General features: G+C 44.3%; 1 protein-coding gene across 1 annotated transcript in view; it reads right to left on the reverse strand.

Annotated features, from left to right (window-relative positions):
* Window positions 1–17,999, reverse strand: part of DNAH8 (dynein axonemal heavy chain 8) — a 329,590-nt gene that overhangs the window by 278,235 nt on the left and 33,356 nt on the right. The window contains exons 9-13 of the mRNA XM_075863774.1: window positions 11,042–11,155; window positions 9,365–9,472; window positions 9,035–9,136; window positions 5,523–5,666; window positions 2,815–3,012 (exon numbers count right to left, since the gene is read on the reverse strand). Of these exons, the coding sequence (XP_075719889.1) occupies window positions 2,815–3,012; window positions 5,523–5,666; window positions 9,035–9,136; window positions 9,365–9,472; window positions 11,042–11,155 (666 nt within the window). The remainder of the gene's footprint in view (window positions 1–2,814; window positions 3,013–5,522; window positions 5,667–9,034; window positions 9,137–9,364; window positions 9,473–11,041; window positions 11,156–17,999) is intronic.

Here is a 17,999-nt window from a genome sequence, read left to right on the forward strand (position 1 = left end):
TGATTTTGACTGTAATTTTTTGTTTTTTTTTCACACACTTTATTTAACTGACATTTTTTCTCATCAGGGGACTTCACTATGCGATGTGCCGATCGCATATATAATGCTTTGGTATACTTAGTATACCAAAGCATTATTGCCTGTCAGTGTAAAACTGACAGCCAATCTAATAGGTCATGTCTCCGACATCGCCTAAGGCTGGGTTCACACGTGGCGGAATTTCACTTAAATTCCGCTGCGGACACTCCGCAGCGTTAATCCGCAGCGGAGCCGTTTGTCCATTGACTTCCACTTTAATTTAGCAGTGTTCGTTTAGACGATGCGTAAAATTCCGCTGCGGAGCATAGGCTGCGGAGCGGAATTTGGTGTCCGCAGCATGCTCTGTCTGTTGCGGAGCAGTGGCGGACTCATGGCGGAATTTCTCCATTGACTTCAATGGAGATTCTAATTTCCGCAATGAAGTCCGCAGCTGTCATGCACATGTTATGTGTGCTGCGGATGCGTCTTGCTTTTTTAACTTGACATTTCTTCATTCTGGCTGGACCTATGTATTTCTAGGTCTACAGCCAGACTGAGGAAGTCAATGGGGCTCCCGTAATGACGGGAGCGTTGCTAGGAGACGTCTGTAAATAGTCACTGTCCAGGGTGCTGAAAGAGTTAAGCGATCGGCAGTAACTGTTTCTGCACCCGGGACAGTGACTACCGATCCCAATATACAGCAACCTGTAAAAAAATAGAAGTTCATACTTACCGAGAACTCCCTGCTTCTGTCTCCAGTCCGGCCTCCCAGGATGACGTTTCAGTCTAAGTGACGGCTGCAGCCAATCACAGGCCAAGCACAGGCTGCAGCGGTCACATGGACTGGCGCGTCATCCAGGGAGGTCGGGCTGGATGCCGAAAGAGGGACGCGTCACCAAGACAACGGCCGGTAAGTATGAAATTCGTTTACTTTCACTAGGGAAAGTGCTGTCCCTTCTCTCTATCCTGCACTGATAGGGAGAAGGGAAGCACTTTTCCCGCAGTCCGCAGCAGCTAGTCCGCATCAATTTTCTGCACATTTTGGGCAGATCCGCAGCCGTAATCCGCAACCCGGATTAGGTGCGGCATTGATGCGGACAGTTGCGAAGGAAATCCGCCACGTGTGGCCATGCCCTAACAGGCAGATGCTGAAGACAGCCTGGGGGTCTTTGTTAGACCCCCAGCTGTCATGGAAACCCGACGGCGACCCGCGATTTGTTTGCGGGGGCGCCGATGGGGTGACAGAGGGAGCTCCCTCCCTCTGTCTGTCAAACACATTAGATGCCGCTGTCACTATTGACAGCGGCATTTAATGGGTTAAACTGCCGGAATCAGAGCGCACTTCGATTCCGGCAGTTGCAGCAGGAGCCAGGCTGTGTATAACAGCCGTGCTCCTGCCGCTGATCGCGTGGGTACAGTCTCAGTACCCGCGCCATCACAGGACGGATATATCCGTCCTCCTGCGTGAACTAGCAGCTGCTGAGGACGGATATATCCGTCCTTCGGCGTTAAGGAGTTAAGTTGAGGGATGGGGCATTCTGTAATTTCAAAAAACTGTAGCTTCTCCTGAAAACATAAAGCCTCCTTCACATACAATTTTTTCAGCATTTTTGAACGCATGTAAAAATCAACGTATTTCAAGCTGTTTTAATGGCGTTTTTTATTGCAGTTTTTGTGGCATTTTTTTTTTATTTAGTGACATATTGCAAAGGTGTAATTTCTGGAATTTTTTAATTTCTATAGAGAAATACGCAAAAGGAAAAAACGCCACACCCAGAGCATGCTGCGTTTAAAAAAGAAAAAATATAAAAAACGGCACAAACCAAAACCCTGTGCCATCTCATATTTCACTATAGATTTTGAAATCACATCTGGCTGCAGCGAAAATTTTAACACTGTGGCCCAGATTTACTTAGACGCTGCCAGTCTAAGGGTGTATCCACACGGGGCAGTTTTCTCCGCATTTTTTGCCGCGCAAACCGAAAACCGCACCACAAAAATGCAAGCATGCTAACTGCAAAACTGCATCAGATTGCAGTAAAAATGAATGCGTTTTTTTTAAGTACGGTTTTCGGCCGAACGACAAAAAAACGCAGGAAAACCGCACTCTATGGATACAACCTTAGTCTGCAGCTCACAGAAGGAAGATGTAACTAATTTACTGAGAGGTTCACACCTCTTAATAATAATGTGTTGCATCTTCTGCTGTCCCTGAGCCAGAAAGTAAAATCTACTGCAGCTACATATAGCAAAAAGTTGCAAAATTATTGCGCAAATATGGCGTGCGCCATAATTTGCTATTTTTAACGCCATAGTACTGGTCAGCAAAATATGCCAGCATTCTATTGCAAATTGTACCAAAAAAAGTAGTACATGACGTGAGCCAAATGTATGTGATTTTCACCACTTTCTTCGCAAACCTCAAAGTTTTTGAAAAGAGTTGAAATATCGGGGCATGTGAAGAATTTTTGGGCACAAATTATTGGTGTATATGTACGGCAGACATGAGGTGGTACAAGGAAGATAAATGTGTCAAGTACATCATGCTGTGTGCAACATTTGATATATTTGTCACAATTTGCGCCGTTTTTGCCAACTTGTGAACACATACATCTGACAACACTATATAAACCGCCCCCATGGTGTGAACCACACTTGCTGAATGAAAATCATTGCTGGTATGATTTAGGGTTTATTCACACAGTGCAGGTGAAGAAACCCCCGAAAAAAACTCATGTGCAAAACCGCCCCATGTGAATAAACCTGTAGGATGATTTTTTTTAAAGAATAACTTACCTCTAAATCATTCATCTGTCCCATGAATTCTGTAAAATCAACATCAAATTCCGTTTTCTTCATGCCCAGAACATTGAGAGTCCTTTTCTTAATGCTCTGGTAAATATTTTTACATTTTATGTCGAAGAAATCAATTCCTTCAATTTTAGATTTGCTTAAAACTGAGTAGGTTTTCACAATAGATAAGATTTTTGTAATCTATAAAAAGAAAAAAAGAAAAAACAAATGGCTGCTCAATTCCAATTTCTCAACCTGTGGTACATATACATTACCCCATGGGGTGCTGCAACATGTCTAAGGGGTACATGGTGAATATGCAGGGCTTGTGCCCCGAAACCAATCCCCCCTCGCTCGCATATCTGCAATATGTCAGGCTGTGGTGTACATAGAAGACAGAGGCCCCAGAGCAAAGATCCACCAAATAACAAAGGGATGTGACCAACTAGGGCTGGACCGCTCTCTTCAGGGGCCTCAGAGAATGGTCTGCTTTGGTGGTACATATGCCCTTAGTGTCATATAGCCATCGTTGAATGAAACCAGGGCTTTGTTTATTGAGCACTATACGGAGATGTTTCTGGGATAATCAATATTATTAAAAATAAATTTTTTTATTTTTTTTTTAAATATTTTAAAATAAGATTAATGCATAGCCACCCAAAAAAATAGTGTGTAGTGTGTGCGTGAAGGGGGCCTAAGTAGGTTACCATGACATGACCCTCTACCTCTCAGGTGTCAGCATGGTCCACAAGGTTTGTAGTATATTTCAAATGAAACAGCAGCACATTTCCAAAGGAAGGGCCTTTCACATCAGTGTTCGGGTTCCGTTCAACCTTTCCGTCAGAGGAACCGATGAACAGAAAGCTGGGCGGAAACTATCGCTTCCGTCTGCATTACCATTGATTTCAATGGTACTGCTTTTGTTTCAGTTCTGTAAAGTTTAAGTTTTTTTTACGGAAACAATAATGCTTTCGACTGCGCTATTGTTTTTGTAAAAAAAAACAAAAAAACTGAAACTTTATGGAATGGAAACAAACTGAAACCAACTGAAACTGAAGCATTACCACTGAAATCAATGGTAATGCAAACGGTTGCGATAGTTTCCGTTCAGCTTTCCGTTCATCGGTTCCACTAACGGAAAGGTTGAACGAAACCCGAACGCTGATGTGAACAGGCCCTAAGTCAATAAACGTAAATGACAATTAATTCCAAGGCTGGGTTCACATGTGGATGTGGTGGCGTGACAGTGGACAGTACTCCCTACTGCTAAAGAATTGTACTACCGTGTTTCCCCGATAGTAAGACACCCCCGATTGTAAGACGTATCGGGGGTTTCAGGGGGGTCGGCTAATATAAGCCGTACTCCGAAAGTAAGACATATGTCTTACTTTCGGGGAAACACGGGGGTATTGCCGCCTCCTGCCCACTTCCGCGCCGCCCCCCTCTTAACGCCGAAGGACGGATATATCCGTCCTCAGCAGCTGCTAGTTCGCGCAGGAGGACGGATATATCCGTCCTGTGATGGCGCGGGTACTGAGACTGTACCCACGCGATCAGCGGCAGGAGCACGGCTGTTATACACAGCCTGGCTCCTGCTGCAACTGCCGGAATCGAAGCGCGCGCCGATTCCGGCAGTTTAACCCATTAAATGCCGCTGTCAATAGTGACAGCGGCATTTAATGTGTTTGACAGAGGGGGGAGCTGTACAATTGTACACGCTGATTTGCTGATACTGAATTTATTTTTTGTAGTTTTAGCAAAGGTTTCTGTGAATGCCTCTAAACCACGAGCACGCATCTACCACGAACATGCTTTATACAAAGTCCTTGGGGGAAAAATTAACTAAACTGCCCAAAAAAAAAACAGGGATAGGGATAAGGAAAGCTGTTGTGTAAAAATGATACAGCATGTTCTTAAAGAGGCTCTGTCACCAGATTTTGCAGCCCCTATCTGCTATTGCCTGTGATCGGCGCTGCAATGTAGATTACAGTAACGTTCTTATTTTTAAAAAACGAGCATTTTTGGCCAAGTTATGACCATTTTTGTAGTTATGCAAATGAGGCTTGCAAAAGTCCAAGTGGGTGTGTTTAAAAGTAAAAGTCCAAGTGGGCGTGTATTATGTGCGTACATCGGGGCGTTTTTAATACTTTTACTAGCTGGGCGCTCTGAAGAGAAGTAACATCCTCTTCTCTTCAGAACGCCCAGCTTCTGACAGTGCAGATCTGTGACGTCACTCACAGGTCCTGCATCGTGACGGCCACATCGGCACCAGAGGCTACAGTTGATTCTGCAGCAGCATCAGCGTTTGCAGGTAAGTCGATAATACACGCCCACTTGGACTTTTACTTTTAAACACACCCACTTGGACTTTTGCAAGCCTCATTTGCATAACTACAAAAATGGTCATAACTTGGCCAAAAATGCTAGTTTTTTAAAAATAAAAACGTTACTGTAATCTACATTGCAGCGCCGATCACATGCAATAGCAGATAGCGGTTGCAAAATCTGGTGACAGAGCCTCTTTAAATTCTTGAAGTTCTTAACCACAAAGTCAGAATAGGGCTATGTATAAACGTTCTGCTGAACATGTGAACATATATCTGCCATTATTCTGTTCAATAGGTGAGTTTATGCTTTTGTAAATGTATTCCTGATTGTTTTACATATTATTTCATCCACATACACACATGTATACACCTCTTCTTATGTACCTGATCAGTCCGCTCACAGAAAGCCCCTAATTTTCCGAATATATAGATCTCTGAAACATCAAAGGCTTTTTCATTGTGGATTTCGCTGTATGTTTGTTTTCTGTGAAAACTCTCCTGATACTCCTGAATCAGAAAGGTGGATTCCTGAAGAAATACAGAAGATTATAAAAAGTATCACATACAGAAGACTCCAACATTTACAGCTGATGATGAAGGTAGTGAGCGTGATGTGGGGAACGGCTACCTCTCTATTCCTGTGAATCTTGTGGACTGACTGTGGATTCTGAGAATTTCAACATCTTTATAGGCCTAATAAACCAAGACAAACTCCGTAATACTGGCTTACTGCCGAGTGGTCTGCCAGTCTATATCATAATGACGAGTCGGCCCGACTGAACTACACCTCTTGTCATAGTCTTCATCCGCTAGTGAAGAACCCTGGAGAAGGCATACCAGGACTGCCACTGAAGTGGCCCCTGACCACATTTGGGTAACCCCCAATAATTTTGTACCACAGATCCCAGAGTTCACTAGGAACTCAGGGAAACATTTAGACACGGCAGGGCTCAGAGAGTTCTTCTTTATTGCTGTAGTGGTGGCCGAGATAAATTTGTATGCCCAACAATTTATATCCCAAAACCAGTTTCATTTATTCTAAACATCACAGGTGGACCCCCATAGATGCATCGGATTTGGTCAAATTGTGAATAAACATGGCGAGTATTAGGTCCAACTGGAGCACGGATATATTATACCCCACCCTGATGTACCAAATGGCCATGTCCAGGACAGGATTTGAGATTCCTACATTCTAATAATAATGTGCACTACCCACTCCAAGATGACCCTAGTTTTGACTGCATGTTTAAAATTAGGCCCCTCATAGACCATTTCAGTGCCAAGTTTACCCAGGCTTAAATCCTCGAGAAGTGCATTTCTACTGGTGAGTTCCTGGTACATTTTAAAGGGAGGCTTTAATACCGCCAGTACCAGCCAAGTAAGAGGCCACGGGATGTGAGAAAATTCATCGGGGTACACCCACAGGTTTAGGATTACAAAGGAAAGGACACCAGAAATGACCCCCCAGAATGTCCCCCCTTCCTGGAAATTAGAGAAAAAATCATGTGGATTTAGTGCACCCAATACTGGGCCATGGTTATCACATCTATCAGCATCCACCTATTTAAGTGCCTCACTTCCAGAACTCCTGCGGCATGCAGAACTGCTTTAGCAAACATTCAGAAGGGACGAGAGCAGGGCATCATGCAGCGACAACTTATTTTGTGTGAAGTTTGAGGACAAGAGGAATGTCCTTATATTGGGCACAACACACGGTGATAGCAGCCCCTCTGTCCCGGTGCGAGGTACCAGTATAGAAAACCCCAAGCCAGACTGCATCCTGAATTATAATAGGTAACATGGGAGGGGTTGATATTTCAGATCAAGTTCTGAAGCGGTATGGAGACATGTGGAAATCGAGGGTGTGGTACAAAAAACTGGGCGTGCACATCATACAGATGGCATTATTTAATGCTTACATGCTTCATCGATGTGCAAGCCACAGGGGAACATTCCTCGAATTTCAAGAGGGGGTTTTCTCTTATTTAGTGACCAGGAAGGGGGATGGGTCGTGCAGTACTTCTGGAGACAAGGCCACAAGCACTGAACCCAGGCAACACACTCCTAATGAAATCCAAACCCTTGGCACCCAAAAACAATTCCAGCAAGATCCGTGCTCCAAAATCTAAATGGCGCTCCTTCCCTTCTGAGCCCTGCCATGAGTCTAAACAGCCGTTTTTGACAACATACAGGGTATTGCTGTAGTCGGGAGCAAACGCTTTACACATTTTGAAGTGCATTTAGCCCTTATTCTTTGAGAAAATGAAAAATATTGAGTTAAAACGACATATTATTGGAAAAAAAATTGTTTTTTTCATTTTTAAGGCCCAATTCTAAAAAGTTCTACAGAAAAAACTGTGCTCACTACACCACTAGAATAATTCCTTGAGAGGTGAAGTTTCCAAAATGTGGTCACTTTTGGAGGGTCTCCACTGTTCTGGTACCTCAGAGGCTATGCAAATGCAACATGGCATCATAAAACCATTGTATCAAAATCTGCGCTCCGAAAGGAATAACAAAGTAATAACAGGAATAACAAAAAGTGAGTCCGACTTCCTGAAGCATTCAGTAACACAAAGATAAATGTGCACGGCTCTGACAGCTTCCACTGTGTGGAGTAAATACTCTCGCTGGTGAGAAGGAGCAGGGCAAAAAGATGGGAGAACAGTGTCCTCTTAGAGGTGGAAGGCAGAGACAACCTTCAGGAGAAAAAAGGGACAGGACGCTACACCACCTTGTTCTGGTGTAGGATGAGATAGGGAGATCTGCAGAATAATGCTGCCAGCTCAAAGACCCCTCCAGGAAAGACGTTTCACGTAACGGCTGGTAGGGGGAGGTCTGAAGAACATCCAGGACCAGGTTAGGATCCCAAGGAGCTACCAGTCAACAGATGGGTGAGAGAAGTGAGCAACTCCAGGCAGGGTCTTGACTAGAGGACGAAAAGCCAAAGCTCATTGGTACAGAATGGACAACGCAGACTTGTCCCTTGAGGGAAGCCAAACCAAAACTGACAAGAGATCAATACAAAGATAGAAGACAGGGGAAGAGGCCAAACTAAACTGTCTGCCATCTTCAGGTGCTCGCAAGATCACCCCTTTGGTTACCTTGAACTAGAAGTGGGGTTACCAGAAAACTGTGAGCAGAGGACTGGGTGAACGGCGGTGGAGGAAAATACAGTGCAGATACCTGCCTCAGGGAAGCGCAACTAGTGTGGCACCCAACACTGCCAACAACCCTGAGATGAAGGGTGAGAGGGAGAACAGGAATAACCAGCTGTAGGGAGAGTAAAAAAAGAAATGAAACTAAAATAATAAAATACAGCAGACCTACGGAACCTAGGCTAAAACGGATTAGTCTGGTGCCTGTGGGAGGGATAAAGCCTGCATAGGAGCAGCCAAGACGTTCCTATACCTAATGTCAGCCTCCTAGTGGCAAGGATATATATCCATGGAGCGGTGTCCCCCATTCTCTAATATAATGTTACTTTCCATATAACAATTCATCAGTCAAAAATGGAAGTTTCTAGCCCAGAGAAATCAAATACAAGCAACATAGTAATGTAATGTGCATACAGCGAACAGCTTTAGCAATGCAAAGGCATAATACCGAACCAGGGTAGCCAACATCTCATATGCCTTATTCTGACAAATGGACGTAATAAAGGGAGGCTCTCCTATTTGGAACTCCCCTCTATTAGCCACAGTGGAAAGCCCCTACAAAGAGCAGCTCGTTTTGGAGGACTCAAACTGACCACTCGTATATTACGTGGTCACCCACCTATTTCAACGGGTGCCATGTAATACTACACGTCATCTGTGGACACAGAAGCTTAAGCACCAGCAGCTTCCCAAGGGACGGCGTTTCCAGCAGTTAAATTTTACTCTTTTGCTTACCCGAATTTTTAGCATTACAGTTTTGACATCTTGATCCCAAATGTTAAGTTTTCCCTTTTCAGTAATATATCCTTTACAAGCAGTAACTATTTGATTTGTAACCTAGAAATATAAGACGTTTATGTTAAACTATGGCAGTTGTATATATTATCTTGTACTGATCTTGAGTTAATAAAAGGTTTCATTCACTGACAGAAAGCAGAGATGTTGAAAACGGTACGGAATTTAAAAAGTTGCAGAACTTCTCATGGTAAAATGATTACAAATGATTTTAGAAAGACTGTTCCAGTCTCTTGAACTATTTAACATTTATAAAACAAAACCATTTACCTTTATGAAGAGTGATGTAATACGTTCCGATGTTTGGTAGTATGTACAAACGCTGTAGATTTCCTGAATGACATTTAGCAGCTTCTGAATGCCAAGAACCATGGAAGCCTATTAAGTTATAAAATAATATTTCCGAAAATTATAAGATGGGTATAAAAAGACCATATAAAGTACTTCAACTCAAATTATACTAAGAGGGTTCCAAAAACGCAGCAGTATGACCAGCACTGCCACTTTCTGTATTTGTCGCCGGTTTGCCCCCCAATACATCAGAACTGCTGGGTCTTATTGCACCAAAAGGAACGAATTGTGAGTAATAGCATCATACAGTGTTCTCTTCTGTCGTTAGTTGGGTTTTTTGGACTGTTCATTGGACACATTGCGGCAGGTTTATTAATATATTTACACTAGATTTCTGGTAGAAATACATAAAAAATATGGGGATTAGACCGACCCCTATATTTATAACTCACCTGCACCGCTTTTTCAGACACATACAATTGCGTATAAAAGTATGTGTGGGGGGGGGGTGGGGGGGGGGGTGATTCAGAGTTATGATGAGCTCGACTCATTTACCGACCTTTTTTTACTAAGAAAAGGGCCAGATTTTAATGTGCCTCAGTATTGAATGCTTTGCCTCATGAAGACAACCCCTTGTCATCCAGCCAGCTGATCGCCGTGGGTTCAGCTTCTCTCACCCCTGACGATCAGCTGTTATCGCCACACATATAATGCAAATATACGCCAGGTCTGCCAGATCAGGAGTCGTTCTTACAGAGGGGTTCTCCGTTTTGGCAAATAGAGGAGGAACTTCTAAGCAGGGGCTCCACCTCTATATTGTCCATATGTAATAAATATGCCCCACCAGCCCAAGTTATAATCCCCACACAAATATCAGAAGTTATATATACGATAAAAAGAATGGGGAATACATTTTAAGACTTTCTTTACATGATTTAAAAGGAACGAAAATATGGAAAGCTGACATTTGGTTTTACCTTTTCCAATGCTTTACCCCTAATAATAAGAGAAGCTATTTCTATAAATCTTCGTCTTAAAAATAAAAAATAAAAATTGATAGGTAACAAATACAAACGTTATAGCCATTATATTACAACCAACTAAAAATCACAAAGTGCTGAAGATGATCATTAAAGTTTTTTCCAAAATATTATTTTATTAAATGTGATTGTCTGAGCGCTCGGCAGTTCCTATGAGAAGTTAATGATCCTACAAGGCCACCTCTTCATGGACAACAACAGCCAGTTCCCGGCGGCCACACACTCACTCAGTGTTTCATGACATCATCTTGAGTACTATTTATGAAAAACCCTTTTTTGGACCAAATGGCCGAAAATACCAGGCTCATTGAGGGATAAATTTGGGATTGTTACATACAAGAGGTTGACATGAATGATGATCGCTTTTCATGGATAACCTACCCTCTCATGTCACATCAACAAACAGATAATTACAAGTTTCTGAAATATAGACAATAAAAAAGAAGTAAATACTATCTGCGTGCCACAAAAGCCGTGTCCCAAATATTCTACGCAAAGAGCTGGACTGAGACATGCCCAGCAATATCCTCCTGGAAAACAGCAAGCTACAGTCTGCTAATAACGTCAGAATTTCCAGTTAATCTGTATTTCTTATTATAATCTGAAAACATCTTACCAGGTCGATTGTATAAAGTGGTTGACATGCTTGCTCAAGGACGTGCAGGATTCTGACATTGCCTTTGGACTCGTTAGCTGCATCTGTAATCCTGGCATCTAGATCTTTCCACATCTGTGCAGATGAAAGCAGAGTCCAGTATAATAACACAGTACAAACTAGTGCTGGGCAATTAATCGAAAAATAATCGAAATTCAGCGCAATTAATCAATGTCGTCTTACAAATTTCGGTTTTAGCAATTATTTTTCCTGCTTTAAGCTGTATCTAGATCTTCAGGACGAGGATACAGTTGAATCCAATGGTAGAGCAGGGACCGTAAGGTCCCTGCTCTACCACTATGTATCGGATGCGAGGCAGTGAGGTCATCGCGCCTGTCTGAAACCGTGCTGCACAAACACGAGGAGCAGAGGGATCTCCACTCATCATTGGAACGGGTTAGGTGAGTATGTATATTATTATTTTTATCAGACACTATTGGGGGCAGCTATGGGGGCATTATACAGCGTGGGGGCAGCTATGGGGTGCAGCTATAGGGACATTATACTGCGTGGAAGCCAATTATGGGGGCATTATACTATGTGGAGACAGCTAAAGGGGAAATTATACTGTGGGGGCAGTTATAGGGCATTATACTGTGTGGAGGGCAACTATAGGGGCAATATACTGTGTGGGGCAGTGTCAGGGGGTATATTATATACAGTACTATACAGCAGGTTCAGGGAATAAATATTAATTGAATGGCGTAGCATGCAAATAGGGGGTGTGGCATGCAAATAGGGGGTGTGGCCAAAATAATCGGTCATTAATCGTAATCGAGATTACAAGTTCAATTAATCGTGATTTTGATTTAGGTCACAATTGCCCGGCCCTAGTACAAACTAAAGCACAGCATTTTAATCGAAGTTCTAATACATTGCTAGAAATATAAAACAAGTAACGTTAGGTGCCAACGGCCTGATATTACTGCTCGATCTGTCGATCATCAGTGTAAGGAGCCAGTCCTTACACTCTGATCGCTTCTGAGGACCACAAGTGACTATCATTATTCAGAATAGATTTACATTATGTTTATGAGAGAGGGGACGGACTGACAGCCTGCTGTGCTACCAGCACCGGCCGGGGAGAAATCTGTCTATGTGAGGTACACTTTGGAGCTGATTTACAATTTAAAATGCGCCAGAATGGGGAGTGGCTTAGCATAAAAGGGGCATGGTCTAGTTGAACGGGCATGGCTTAAATTTATACACAAAAAACTGGCGTGAACTAAGCCAACCAAGAGGTGGTATAAGGAGGAGCAAAGTGTCGGATATGTCTAGCAAGATGCTCCAAATATATCATACAACCTGCACCACTGTGATAAAGGACAGGATAAACGTGGGATAAATAAAGCTTTTATCCATGTATATATTTGGTGAATCTTCTAACGGCCTGGTCTAAGTTTATGCTGTCAAAATCTTACACAGCGATAGTAAATCTGCCCCTTTATTTTTCCCACAAACTACAGTATCTGTAAAAGGTGAGACAAAAAATAAATAAAAACCCACATACTATTTAAAGTGCATCTATTTGCAGATGTGGCAGAGCTGAATCTGTCATTGAACAAGTCACTCTGTTAACATTAGCTCATTTACCTGCATTTTTTTTAGTGAAGGTAAAGTTTTAACAATATCTATAGCCACTTTTTAATTCAGTGAGGTTTATTTAGAGATGGTGGAGTGACTTATCTGGGAGATTCATCTCGGAAACCCTCCTAATGGGAGATAATGGCGCCAAAAAAGCCACTTTACAAGAAAGAAGCCTAGGAGACATCTCCCATAAGATCAAATGGGGAGGCCTAAAGAGCATACAGGACTAAGTTGGGATCCAATGGCGGACAGAAGGGGGGCACGCAGTTAGTCATACCCTGAAAGGTCTTCATCTAAGATTTTACTAAGAACCTTTTCCAATCCCGAATGGAGAAAAGATAGAATTCTGGGAGCGGAGCACATAAGGAGGACGGAAGTTGCGTTCCTCGCACCAGAGAAAGTAATCTTTTCTAGACGATGGAACACCTTTAAAGATCGAGGCTTTTGAGCCTTTAGGGTATGTTCACACGTAGTCAACAAAAACGTCTGAAAATCCAGAGCTGTTTTCAAGGGAAAACAGACCCTGCTTTTCAGACGTTTTTTTACCAACTCGCATTTTTCGCGGCGTTTTTCGCGCCGTTTTCGCAGCGTTTTTTACGTCCGTTTTTGGAGCTGTTTTCATTGGAGTCTATGAGAAAACAGCTCCAAAAACGTCCAAAGAAGTGTCCTGCACTTCTTTTGACGAGGCTGTATTTTTACGCATCGTCGTTTGACAGCTGTCAAACGACGACGCGTAAATAACAGGTCGTCTGCACAGTACGTCGGCAAACCCATTCAAATGAATGGGTAGATGTTTGCCGACGTATTGTAGCCCTATTTTCAGACGTAAAACGAGGCAAAATACGCCTCGTATACGTCTGAAATTTGGCCGTGTGAACATACCCTCAGGCCTCATTTACACGAACGTATTATACGCGCGTGCGACGCGCGTGCTTTGCACGCATGTCGTACGCACCTATATTAGTCAATGGGGCAGTTTAGACGATGCGTGAATTGCGCTCAGCGCGTGTGCGCAGAAAAAAACTCACGACATGTTCTATAATCGTGCGTTTTTCGCGCACTCACGCACCCATTGAAGTCAATGGGTGCGTGAAAACCACGCATGCCGCACGGAAGCACTTCCGTGCGAACTGCGTGATTCGCGCAAGAGCTGTCAAACTCCTGAATGTAAACAGAAAAGCACCACGTGCTTTTCTGTTTACAAACATCCAAACGGAGTGTCAAATTCGAGATGAGCGCACCGAACTTCACCGGGTTCGGCCAAACTCGTTTTGACCGAAACCGGAAAAAAATGTTCGGGTACGCGACGTCAGGAGACAGTCACTGTCCACGGTGCTGAAAGCGTTAAACTGGTTCAGCACCATGGACAGTGACTTCCGCTCCGAAAATCCATGAACCTGTAAAAAAAAAAAGACGTTCTGACTTACCGATAACTCCGGTCCGACCTCCCGGGATGACAGTTAAGTCCAAGTGACAGCTGCAGCCAATCACAGGCCAAGCACAGGCTGCAGCCAATCACAGGCTGCAGCGGTCTCATGGACTGCGGCGTCATCCTGGGAGGTGGGGCCGGATGACAAGAGAGGGACGCGTCACCAAGGCAACGGCCGGGAGACCGGACTGGAGGAAGCAGGCAGTTCTTGGTAAGTATGAAAGTCTTTTTTTATTCACAGGTTGGTGTATATTGTGTTCGGCATTCACTGTCGAGGGTGCTGAAAGAGTTACTGCCGATCAGTTAGCTCTTTCAGCACCTTGGACAGTGACGGGCGTCGACTAGCCTCATCTCTATGATGGCGGCTGCGCGAAAATCACGCAGCCGCGCATCATACACGGATGACACACGGAGCTGCCAAGTGCCTTTTGCGCGCGCAAAACGCAGCGTTTTTTGCGCGCGCAAAACGCACACGCTCGTGTAAATGAGGCCTCAGGGTGCTCTGAATGACTTTGAAAATGCTGTTAAATGCAGCTGAGTTAAAGTTGGGTGGAATAGCATTCCTTGGGAAAGTAGGAGGTTGGAATAATTGCTAAGGGGTGTCCACCTGAAGGCACATGAAGTCAGAATACCAGGCCAGGTGAGGCCAGTCTGGAGCTCGTTTGCGAGTCCAAGTCAGAAAAGATATGGGAGAAAAGAGTTGGGTGGAATTTGATGTCGTCTCACGTGGTGGCGAGAGCGTCCACAGCCGCCAAGTGTGGGTCTCAAGCTCAGGTCATGAAAACAGGAACCTTGTAGTTCAGACATGACGTAAATAGTTCCACAACTGGAGTTACTCATTTTTGAAAAGTTTGATGAAAGACCTCCGGGTGCAGAGACCTGTCCACAGGGCCAAGTTTTTCCTTACTGAGGTAATCTGCCCAGTGGACCCATCCTGGAATGTGGACTGCGGATAAGGCTGACATGTGGGCCTCGGCCCAACGCAAGAAAGGGTAGACTCCCAAATTGCAGCTTAGCTCTTAGTCTCTCCTTCTAGTTCAGGGGAGCCTCCACTGTTTGAGTTGTCAGTCTGGACCCTAATTAGATGTCCCTTCAGAAGGGAGGTCCAGTGAGAGAGAAGTAAGAAGATCGCTCTCAAATCCAGAATATTGATCTGCAAGTAGGCTTCCTTCTTTCACCATAGTTCCTGAACCGTGTGCGGTCGGAGATTACTCCCCTTCCAGAAATACTGGCATCCGGGATGTTCCTGCAAAGAGCAGACACTCCGGAACGGATGCCCTTGTAACGTCTGCGGTTGCAGACTCCTCTCATCCTGCCGATGCCTTCCTTCACGGAGATGCCAGCACATGCAGCCGTCCTGGCCTGCAGTGACCACTAGGGTGCGCGCGCGAGTTCAGTCTCGGCCTTAAAAGGCCAGCGCACACACATGTTTCGAATTGTCTAATCACCCTGGACTATAAGGGCCCTGCCCCTTCACTCATTGCCTGAGCGTTGTTGTGTTTACCAGTGTTAGTCTTGCAAATGGTCCCTTAGTGTTATCCTGTTCCCATACCTGCTACCTGTATCCCGTGCTACCGTTGTTCTTGTGCCTTAGAAGTTGGAGTCGTGTTGTGCCTCCGGTCAGGCCTGCTGTGTGACACCACGCCTGGCGTTATCTGCCACGCTTTGCATCATCTGCCGTCTGAAGTTCCATCTGTGCCTATTCACTGCGACTGCCTGGACTATTCAGGTACCCTTGTGTTTGGCCAGCTGCCTCCCCGCTGCGGCGGTGCGGCCTAGTGGGTCCACATAGCCACAGATCGTGACAGACCTGAACCATTCCTGCAGGGACAAGGATCCTGGCTTTCCTGGTGTTGATCCATATCCCAAGGAATTCCTTTTACTGGGGCAGTGGAAGTGAGGACTTTTGGTGATTGACAGTCCAATCGAACCTCTGAAGAGTAGTTAGTGAAATCCTGAGACGATAAGAGCCATGATCGTTGACATCACCTTGGTGAACTCTTTGGATGCAAAAGCAAACCCGCTTGTAAATCTCCTCAGAGGATTCAAATGAAACTTTAGCAGACAAAACCTCGCCACCTGCAGTTCTATGAGGAGAAGTCTCAGCTGAATCTGAGAGACATGTCCAGTGGGCTCCTAGGTTGCTTATGTGACCTGCTCCTTGGGGCGACATCTTACATAGTTACATAGTTACATAGTTTGTACGGTTGAAAAAAGACACATGTCCATCAAGTTCAACCAAGGGATGGGAAAGGGGAAGTAAAAAATTTCTACACATAGCAGTTAATATTTTTTTGTTCTAGGAAATTATCTAAGCCTTTTTTAAAGCCATCTACTGTCCCTGCTGTGACGGCTCCTGCGGTGTCTCCTGTCCCTGCGGTGACGGCTCCTGCGGTGACTCCTGTCCCTGCTGTGACGGCTCCTGCGGTGTCTCCTGTCCCTGCTGTGACGGCTCCTGCGGTGTCTACTGTCCCTGCTGTGACGGCTCCTGCGGTGTCTCCTGTCCCTGCGGTGACGGCTCCTGCGGTGACTATTCCATAGATTCAGTTCTCACAGTAAAGAAGACTTGTCGCCTCTGCAGGTTGAACCTTTTTTTCTCCAGACGGAGGGAGTGCCCCCTTGTTTTTTGAGGGGGTTTTACATGGAACAGGATTTCACCATATTTTTTGTATGCGCCATTCATATATTTATATAAGTTAATCATGTCCCCCCTTAGTCGTCTTTTCTCAAGGCTAAATAGGTTTAGTTCTTTTAATCTTTCCTCATAACTTAGATTCTCCATGCCCCTTATTAGCTTCGTTGCTCTTCTTTGTATTTTTTCCAACTCCAGGGCATCCTTTCTATGAACTGGAGCCCAGAACTGGACTGCATATTCTAGATGAGGCCTCACTAATGCTTTGTAAAGTGGTAATATTACATCCCTGTCCCGCGAGTCCATGCCTCTTTTGATACACGACAATATTTTGCTGGCCTTTGAAGCAGCTGATTGACACTGCATGCTGAAATTTAGTTTATGATTTACAAGTACACCCAGATCCTTCTCAACAAGTGAATCCCCCAGTGTAGCTCCCCCTAGGACATATGATGCTGCAGATTATTACACCCAGATCCTTCTCAACAAGTGAATCCGCCAGTGTAGCGCCCCCTAGGACATATGATGCTTGCAGGTTTTTCGTACCCAGATGCATAACTTTACATTTATCTACATTAAACTTCATTTGCCAAGTGGACGCCCAAACACTTAGTTTGTTTAAATCTGCCTGCAATTCATGAACATCTTCCATAGACTGAACTATATTGCATAGCTTGGTGTCATCTGCAAAAATAGAAATAGTGCTATTAATCCCATCCTCTATATCATTAATAAATAAGTTGAATAATAGTGGTCCCAGCACTGAACCCCGGGGTCACCACTTATAACCGGGGACCATTCAGAGTAGGAATCATTGACCACAACTCTCTGGATACGGTCCTTGAGCCAATTCTCAATCCAATTACAAACTATAGTTTCTAAACCTATAGTCCTTAATTTACCCATTAGGCGTCTATGAGGGACAGTGTCAAATGCCTTTGCAAAGTCCAAAAACACTTAATCCACAGCGGCCCCTCTGTCTAGACTTCTGACCTCTCCTATAAACATTATATCCACAGCGGCCCCTCTGTCTAGACTTCTGCTCACCTCTTCATAAAAACAGATTAGGTTGGTTTGACAACTTCTGTCCTTAGTAAAATCATGCTGGCTGTCACTTATAATGCTATTTATTGTCACATAATCCTGTATATAGTCCCTCAATAGCCCCTCAAACATTTTCCCCACGATGGATGTTAAGCTTACTGGTCTATAATTACCCGGCGAAGACCTAGAGCCCTTTTTGAAAATAGGCACCACATTTGCCCTGCGCC

The sequence above is a fragment of the Rhinoderma darwinii genome, chromosome 4, assembly GCF_050947455.1.
Source record: "Rhinoderma darwinii isolate aRhiDar2 chromosome 4, aRhiDar2.hap1, whole genome shotgun sequence".
Lineage (NCBI taxonomy): Eukaryota > Metazoa > Chordata > Amphibia > Anura > Rhinodermatidae > Rhinoderma > Rhinoderma darwinii.